Source organism: Scleropages formosus, chromosome 3 (assembly GCF_900964775.1).
Source record: "Scleropages formosus chromosome 3, fSclFor1.1, whole genome shotgun sequence".
Classification (NCBI taxonomy): domain Eukaryota; kingdom Metazoa; phylum Chordata; class Actinopteri; order Osteoglossiformes; family Osteoglossidae; genus Scleropages; species Scleropages formosus.
In genome coordinates, this window is record NC_041808.1 from 4,992,788 (window position 1) to 5,002,294 (window position 9,507).

General features: G+C 48.0%; 1 protein-coding gene across 2 annotated transcripts; it reads right to left on the reverse strand.

Moving 5' to 3' along the window:
- Positions 1-2,959: 2,959 nt before the first annotated feature.
- LOC114910273 (lutropin-choriogonadotropic hormone receptor-like) lies at positions 2,960-9,266 on the reverse strand. 2 transcript variants are annotated; one of them, XM_029250720.1, is made up of 10 exons: positions 8,904-9,266; positions 6,880-6,951; positions 6,063-6,137; positions 5,895-5,969; positions 5,443-5,517; positions 5,206-5,286; positions 4,999-5,067; positions 4,809-4,883; positions 4,319-4,504; positions 2,960-4,218 (listed from the first exon to the last, which is right to left on the reverse strand). In XM_029250720.1, exons 1-10 carry the CDS (start codon positions 9,071-9,073, stop codon positions 3,108-3,110), a joined length of 1,989 nt encoding a protein of 662 aa, XP_029106553.1. In that variant the 5' UTR covers positions 9,074-9,266; the 3' UTR covers positions 2,960-3,107. The 2 variants fall into 2 exon arrangements, with proteins under 2 accessions (XP_029106553.1, XP_029106552.1); XM_029250719.1 differs by having other exon boundaries at positions 5,895-6,137.
- Between the last annotated feature and the right edge of the window lie 241 nt (positions 9,267-9,507).

Genomic DNA, 9,507 nt, shown 5'->3' on the forward strand with positions numbered 1-9,507 from the left:
TTGTTGAAGTCTAATCAACAAGTTCTTTTAATGATACCAACAAGAGGTTTCTAGCTGTGCAAAAATAATAATACAAGTTGCTTTAACCTTTCCTTAAAGTTGAATTAACATGTCTTCTTAAGGCAGCCAGGTTACTTATCAAGAGTTGTTTTTCCAACAAGTTGAACTGCATAATTTGCCCACACAACTTAAGTTTCTCTTTTCTAATAGTTCTACAAGAAATTAATTCATCATAATAATTCACCTTTACATTTAATAAAACTATGCAAAACAGCCTTACTGTGCTTTTACCACAAGAACAACTGCAGGTATAAAAGCAGAAATTGTGAAACAAAGCCTAAGCAATAAACATTTTGTAGCTCTTGCAGAAGAATGTGCTCCTCCAGTACAACAGCAACATCAACAATCTCTTTTTCCATAAACTCTTGCTTGCTATCACTTTATTCTGCAGTAATGAGAAGGCCAATGTTCACTCCTTCTGTAGCCTCCTCCACCAAACTGTTTAGCTATATTAAGTCCAGTAGCTAAAAATCACACAAGTTTTAAAATTGCCTATTAACAATCTTTGGCGTTTGAAGCATGATTACAAACTGCAGCTGCAGGGCTCGCTTTGACAGCCCTGTGCAACATTTATTACCTGTAGAACATTTCCTTTAATACCCATTTTGGTAAATACAAGCAGGCCAAAAGTTTGTTCTGACCTTGGGAACTGCTGATTTAAAAAAGGGAGTTACTTGTCATGCACAGTGCTGTACAAGGTTAGACGGGCCTTGTTGGCTCTGTGGGGATGTCTGTGTTTTTTCAGGGGCCACACATTCAGTAGTTGAGTCAAGAAATCTATGTTGCCTGAACAACTCCGATTTAACTCATTAGTCGGGCACGGTTAAACGTGATATTTCAAGTACAGGTGGTCCCTGATTTACGAAGGGGTTACGTTCCCCAAAACCCGTCATAAGTCAAATATCGTAAGTCGAAAATGCATTTAATAGACCCAATGCACAACTCTGTGTGACAGAATGGGAGATCAGAGTATCGCTCCGAGTATCGCTCCATGTATCGCTTGCCCGGGAAAAATTCAAAATTCGAAGTACGGTTTCTACTGAACATCTATTGCGAGCTCACCATCGTAAAGTGGGAAAAATCGCAAGTCAAACCATCCATCGTAAATCGGAGACCACCTGCACACCCAACTTTTTAGTTGAACTGACTTAGGAAAATGAGCTGAGGCAACTAAAACCTCAAATCCTTTTTTACAGTGTTGGACATATATGCACATGACACTCAAAGAAACAATTTTTCACACCACAGGAGCAAATGTTGTTTCGTGTTGTTCCTGGTCTCTCTCTCACGAACCCCCCCGTTCCCATCCCGCGCTCGACACTTTAAAACCGCACAGACGCAGCACCCCTTCTGCACCGTCCACCTCACCAAAGGAGCCACTTTGTGCACCATTTACTTAGTTGTAGACACCGGAAGTAGCGCAGCTCACAGACGTGTAGCTGCAATTCCCATATGTGCGGTACACTCCGTGCAAGATATTCTCTTGTCCTGATATGATCTCTGCTTTCAGCAATATTCTGGCTATGTTGACCTTCCAGAATCTAGCAAAAGACTTACACCCACGGGGGCAACGTTCCAACTTTCGGTGAATGAAGAGTATTGTTTGTAGCTACCTGGGCTGCACGGTGGGACAGCGAGTAGCGCTGCTGTCTCACAGGGCCTGGGTGGTGCGAGAGGATGTGGGTTTGATCCCTGCTCGGTTTGTGTGGAGTTTGCATGTTCTCCCTGTGTCTGTGTGGGTTTCCTCTGGGTGCTCTGGTTTCCTCCCACAGTCCAAAGAAACACTGTACAGCTTCACCCATAGTGTGTGAGAGACAGAGTGTGTGTGTTCCACTGATGTATGGATGAGTGACCCAGTGTAAGTAGTGTATCTAGCAGTGTAAGTCACCACGGTGAATAAGGTGTGTGGGCTGATAACACTACATAGAGTTCATCGGAAGTCCCTTCGGAGAAAAGCATCTGCTGAATAAATGTAGCTGTAATAATCAACTTCAGACTCTGATAGACCTCTGTCCGCTGGACGTTCCTGTTGGATTTTTATGGGAACCGTTATCGTGGAACACGAGGCAAACAGCACAACCTCAGCTTCCAAGCATCTACATGACTATGATGTTGGTTACAAGACACATTTAGACTGCTAACAGAGAGAGACTACTGCTATCGCTTCTCGGCCTTTCGGCTAAGATCAAAGTGCAGTACCGGAGATTTGAGCGGGGGGCAGAGTGGAGCCTAATGCAGGACTGCGTGTGGCATGTCCACAGCTTTCCTGGGGCGAAGCTCTGCTCTCTCATAGAAGTTTGTTTTATTTTTGGGTAACCTGCTAAGCCTAAGGTGCAGGGCTTCGGGTGGCTTGTCCGCCATCCCCGCAGGGTGACGCGGAGATTTTGTTTCGAACTGTTTTGTACCAACAGGGGGTGAGGTGGTGCAGTGGCTTGAACTGGTTTGGACTGGGTCCTGCTCTCTGGTGGGTCTGGGGTTCGAGTCCTGCTTGGGGCGCCTTGCGATGGACTGGCATCCCGTCCTGGGTGTGTCCCTTCCCTCTCCAGCCATGCGCCCAGTGTTGCCGGGTCAGGCTCTGGTTCACGCCAACCCAGCTCAGGACAAGCAGTTTCAGACAGTGTGAGTGTACTTGACCATCAAAACAAACCCAAATGTTTCTTTTTTTTTGCCTTTATTAACTGCAATTAAAAATAGAAAGACTGCTCAACATTAGCAAACAAAACAACCAGGGACAGCTGGTAGCATAGTGGTTAGAGCTACTGCTTTTGGCCCTAAAGGTTGCAGGTGTGATCCCCACCTCTGCTTGTAGTACCCTTGAGCAAGGTACTTACTGTAAAAAATTGCTTAAGTAAAATTACGCAGCTGTATAAATGGGTACATAATTGTAAGCTTGAAATTGTAACCTTAACACTGCAAGTTGCTTTGGTGAAAAGCATCAGCTAAATCAATAAATGTAAAACTAACACACAACTTTCAGTATCTGCCATCAATATTATATGGACATTGACAGATGCAGTGTTAAAGGTTAAGGTAGCTGGGGTCAGAGCTCAGCGAAAATCGTTAAGTGACTCCAGAGAGTGGAGGGTATCATTGCGGGTAGACACCCAGACTCTTCTCAGGGGTGAGGGCATCTCGGTGCAGTGCACCAGCGCTCTGGCTTTGAAGAACCCAAAGCGGCTGGCCAGAAAGAAGAAATCCCTCTTGAAGGTCTTGGTAAATATGACGTAGAGGAAGGGGTTGGAGCATGAGTTGATGGGGTAGAAGAACACCAGCAGCACCTTGGCATGGGACATGGTGATGAGGGGTAGCTTGAGCGCGGCCAAGATTGCAAAGATGGAAATGGGAGCCATGCAGAGGAAGTTGGTGAAGATGAGCATGGCCATCCGCTGCGCCATGCCTATGTCGGCACCAGGTGGAACAAAGTTGGGATTGCGCAGAGTCAGGTAGATGCGCAGGTAGCAGATGCAAACTACCAGGAAGGCCAGGACGTTCAGCAGCAGCAGCCCCACCACATACACCTGGGCTACTGTCGTCTCCACGTCCATCGGCAGGCAGATGCTCACTTTGGAGTAGCTGCTAACCCCGACCACAGGGAGCACGGCGGCCAGCAAGGCAAAGACCCAGCCAACGGTCATGATGGCGCGAGCGTGCCGCAGCAGTGTGCGTTGGTCCGCTAGGAGCGGAAACATGATGTGCCAGTTCGCCAGAGCGACAACCGTGAGCGTGTAGACCGACAGCTCGCTGGCAAAGACAGTGATGAAGCCGGCAATGGTGCATCCGGGCCCTGTCTGCCAGTCGATCCCGTAGTTGTAGTATTGCGAGCGAGTGTGGTTGTCCATGGCGGCAATGATCAGCAGGTAGACACCAATGCAGAGGTCAGCAAAGGCCAGGTTACACATGAGGAAGCGTGGCATGGTGAGCTTGTAGTGGCTGCTCAGCAGCGCGGCTAGCACCAGCAGGTTTCCAGCAATCGCCAACATGCTGATGAGCCAGATGAACACGCGGAGATAGGTGGAGCCCATGATGTCCTCGCACGGGTTGAAGGCATCTGGCTTGGGGAAGCAGGATACCTCGTTGTTTGTCTGACAGTTCTCCCAGAAGAAGCGTGGCTGTTCCTCCTCGATGTTGGGTAGACTGCACAAGGGGCTCTCCGTGGACCTGCGAACATGGACACATGCACTGTGGTTAGCAGAAATGTCCCCGCGAGGACAGGAAGTCACATACACGCCGGCTTGGTGAACCGTGGTGCAACACCTACGTGTTCCTCCTTAAGTTGGCAAAGGTGCAGCAGTGGCTCGGGTAAGTCAGGTTGGCCTCGACGAGTTGAGTGAAGAGCTCCCCCCTGGGCAGCTTCTTCAGGTTCTGCACTGCCACGGCCCTCAACAGCTTGAGGCCGTGAAGCATGTTCTCCGGCAGGGTGCTGACAGCCGTCTGCGAGATGTCCCTGTGCCGCCAAATACACTCAGAGGCTCATGTAACATTCTCGCAGTGTTTTAGCAAACTGTAAGATGGGTTAAGGTCTGAGGCTAACAAAACACCGCACATCACCCATGTGAGATAGGGAGCCTCACGTTCAATTTGGGCAGCTGGTTTGAAGCTTTTGGACCAGCTCTGCTCATCTCTAAACTCAGCTATGAACAATGGTTTCAGCATTAACTGATCCAGAGGGTCTCCACCTGTGCTTGAGGGATGTGACCAGCGCAGGGCTGGCAAACAGCCAGGTGGGTAAATAACATGACACTACTTACAATACACCGGGGCCTTCTGCTCCCGTGAAGGCCTGGCTGTGGATGTGCCTTAACTGCTGGTTTCCCATGAGAAACCTTGAGGATGGAAAGAAGAAGATGAGTTCCCTGTCCAGCCACACCTGCTTCACCTGCTTTTGCATCTGCACGGTAAGGGTGCGAAAGCTTGAAAAGGAATGAAAGGAATTCTCACAGCCTCGTCATTTTCGTGCCGTTAAAGGCATGGCTCTGCACCTCAGTGATCCCGTTCCTGGACAGTCTCCTGTAGGAAGAGGGATGGGTGATTAAATACACTTTTCTTTGAGAGGCTCAAGGAGCTGTCTGAATGGACTCAAACATCTAGCTTCTGATTACCAAACCAGTTACAACTCAACTGTATGCCTTTTGACGTTCAACTTACAGGTCCTCCACAATGTCAGTGGTCATTCCCAGAAAGGCGTTGGGTGGAATCACGTCTACGTACAGGTTGTCCTGGAAGTCACTGGAACACAAGGGTCACAACTAGCTTGAAAAATGTGACATTTCTTTTTAATGATCAATCACCTGCATCCTCAGGGGTCATTTATATCATATTTCCACATCCAGATGGTTATAAAGTTCATTCAGACACAAAAATTTGAGCCACATGTACACATACAGCACGAAGTCATGTGCTGCTGAGTGGATCTTGGTGAAATCAGGCAGCCGTTTGAGGCCGGTGTTCATGATGGACCTGGAAACAGACACACACACACCATCAGTGCTCTGTGCTAAGCGTGGCTTTCTAGTGCAATTGCTGCATTATTTCCTGCAATGGACAGAAGGTGCTGTTGATGCTTTGGGTTCAATCTGAGCCTGGTAGTATCCATTGAGACCTTCAACAAAGTTGACTGCAACTTCAGTCCTCACGTTGTATGATCCCAGTTGCATTTACATTTATTCATTTAGCAGACAGTTTTCTCCAAAGTGACATACATCTCAGAGAAAATACAATTTGTGCATAACATTAGGAGAAAGAGAGACACAGTTGCAGACATGTGATTCTTAAGTTTATTTCTTTCCACTTTATGCACCAATGTTCAAAACAAAAAATAATAAATCCAGACCTACAGGTATCTCAGATTCGGCAGATCCCAGAAGGCATCCTTATGGATCACAGCCAGATATTTGGATGCGGTGATTGTTCTGTAATGGGAAAGCAGAGCTGAAGAGTATTCTGGGATGTAACAGTTTTCCACATCGTTCACGTGGAGTTGAACATGAGGGAGAAAAACATACATTTCAACCACGTTAGAGAGGTTGGCGAAGGCGAGTGCTCCGATCTCTTCCAGGAACCCGTTCTCTGTCAACATGCTGGAACAGGACAGCAGGGAATATAATAAATAAGGTTTATTATTTGAAAAAAAATAAAATACTTGTTGCATATTTTTTTTTTCATGTGTTACATTGCCCTTTTCAATAAATCATCCTTGCTGTAGCACTAAAGGGCGGCAGATGTGTGGCTTGAAAAAAAAACACTAAATATCATACCCAAGTTACTTAACGTATATAACTATATAGATATGGAAGTAAATATAGCATAGTGTAGATATGGTAGCCCATCTGCCCCACGAACACCCAGAAAATAGGCTCAGAGCCATGTCCCTGAACCTCCAGTGACTCCCATGTCCCCCACCACGGTACAGCTGCATTGGAGAGAACTCCACTTCTTGCGAGTGAACCCTCGAGTGCTCCTGCCCATGATCTCCATCTCTCGTGTTTGTACCATGTTTGTACCATCCCCACACACCATGTTCTGGTTCAAAGACTGAACACGGCACATGGAAACTAAATAGCCCTTATTGACTCTTTGTTCGTTCACCCCAGGGGGGAGGGGAGTAGGCGACACGCAATACGTTACAGTCAGGCCTGTGAGAGTCGCTGACCCTCGGCATGATGGGATATGTTAATAAACTGTAAAAGTATGCCTATCGCTGGGATCATAAGTCAGAAAAGCCTCGATGTTCCCCAGGTGTAGTGCACAGCAGGGGGTGGAGCTTCACTGAGGTGAAGGTGGAGGTGGGTGTGAATGGTGGGGTGCTGGGCGGCTGCGTACATTTCGGACACTTCATTCAGTCCCCAGAAAGCCTGCGGTGGTAAGATCGTGAGCTTCGTCAGCTTCAACAACCTGCCGAGAGAGAAAGAGAGAGAGCGAGGTAGGGGTGGGGGAAGAGAAAAAGAGAGAGAGGATGAGCAAGAGAAAGAGAGTGTGAGAGAAAGGGAGTGTGAGAGAGAGAAAGAAAAAGTGTGAGAAAGAAAATGAAAAAAGAAAAAAGGGACAGAGAGAATGACAGAGAAAGAGGAAAAGAGAGAGAGGAGAGCAAGAGAAAAAAGAGAGAGAGAGAGAGAGAGAGAGAAAAGAAAGAGAAAAAAGGCAGGGAAAGAGAGAGCAATGGGTCTGATCAGAGGCGGTACATAAGGTTGATGTCTGTGGCTCTACCACAGACGCACTGAGACAAAGACAACGTAGTCCCGACACAAGCGCTCATTTTTTCGTTTTCACACCCTTCCTACACACGAGCACCATCTCATCACCCGCTCCGATTCCCCTCTCTCCGTGGGCTTCTCTCGTAGACACGCCCACCAGACTTACTGTAATTCAGTCACAATCAATCATCTGTTTATTAAATCAATAATCACATTTAAGTGAAACTCATTGAAGGTCATATATGTACATTGAAACTGAGGAACACAGTGAAGGAGTGGAGTGGAGTGGAGTGGAGTGGACAGTCCCTCAGGTCCACCTGTCTCCCCACTCCCTCCGCAACCCCGTGCGACCTGATCGGCGGCGATGATGTCACCCAGGTATTGACAGGTACATGACCCACACACGGTTCAGTTGGAAAACAAAGGGAAACAAGTGCATGTCTTTCAATAAAGGATTTCGCACAAGGTGGGTGTCGGTGTCACGTGTCGCGAAGAGTCGCGAGGGAACGAGGAAAACGGGCAAAATGACTGTGGAGCAGAAAACTAAAACAAACAAAAACAAACAAACAAAAACAGCTGTTGGGGAACGTGAGGAGGCAGGAGGTGCGAATGTGTTTCAATAATGAATGAAAACTGTCTGAAACGGGGGGGCACTGTAACAAGGCAGACTGGTGTGTGTGTGTATGTGTGTGATGAACACTGGTGCATTTTTGGTGGGAAGAAACTAACTGTACTTAAGAATCACACGTTTGGAGAAAAGCATGTGCTAAAACAAATGTATAAAAGTAAGTGTGTGTGTGTGTTTTCATCCACACAACAAGAGAGTAGGTAGGAGCCTCGTGTGTTGGTGGGGGTGGCATGCTCTGGCCACCAGGTGGAGTTGTGGTTGATGTGCTGGAAAGGTACCGGAAGGTTGCAGGTTTGAGCTTCGCTGTGCAAAGAGGCTAAACGCACAAATAAACCAGTGAATAAATCTGTAAACGGGCGCGGCGGATGAGTGACAATCAGCATCCAGGATGGTTGTCAGTCACATTTTTTCGCTTTTATTTTCAGAGGGGGAATTAAAAGATCCAGGCTGTGGGTTCAAGTCCCACGATGCTGCTGTTGTGTGTCTGGTATTTTTTTTTTTTTTCTCAGGGATCAGAATGGATTACCAGCCCACCAAAGGTGTCTCGTTCCACACACTGTCCAACTCGACATGTAAAAATTTCACCATTCACCACTTCCAACGATTAAAATCTTTATTGAATAAATAAAACCTAAAAAACCGTCATGCCAATAATAAAACCTAAAATAAAACAATGAAATCAATAAGACCAACTAATACAAAGACTGCACGACAGAACCTTGATTTTAGTAAAACAGGTGAATGGTACAAATACATGTACAAGATTAAAAAAAGAAATTAACACGCACCCACACAGCAAACTAACCTACACTATTATACGAAACCACACAAAAAGTTTGGAACCTAAACTGCGCCCTTTCAGTGGAAGGCAGATGTGTGCGAGTGATGCTGTGACGGTCGGCAGGGATGCGGGAGAAGAAGAGACCACTGAAAAAGGCACGAGACAGGACAGGTGCGAGCTGGTTCTCTCTCATACCCTCCTTCACCGTGGTATTACTGCGGTATTGCTGCTACGTCCTACTCACACGCTGGTGGTGTCGCTGGGGATGACGGCGGGCATCCGACGCACTTCGTCCCCCACGCAGAAGAAGGAGTTCTTTTCGCTGAAGCAACCATCATCGGTCCCCACCGGCCACGGGTCCGAGAGCAGCGGGACGAGCGCCAGGAGCAGCCACAGGTAGAGCATCCTCATCATGGACGTTGGGCGCTGGGTGCCGTAAACCAGAGTAACGCTTCTTTCTCGTGCACGTGGATGGGCGTCTCCTGCCAACAGCGGCTCACGGTGCGAAGGCGCGCGAGTGTCGCTCTGCGGTCTCAGTCGCTCTGGGTCGTTGCTTTTGGGATGCTCGGCGCTCCGCCCGAAACTGAGGAGGAGTCCGGCGGGACCTTGGATTACCCAGTGCACCCAGCGTAACACGCACACACACACACACACACACACGTTCGTTGTCTGAAACCGCTTGTCCCATGCGGGGGCGCGGGGAGCTGGAGCCTAACCAGGTTGGCAACACAGGGCAGAAGGCTGGAGGGGGGGGAACACACCCAGGACGGGACGCCAGTCCGCCGCAAGGCACCCCAAGCGGGACTCGAACCCCAGACCCACCGGAGAGCAGGACCCGGTCCAACCCA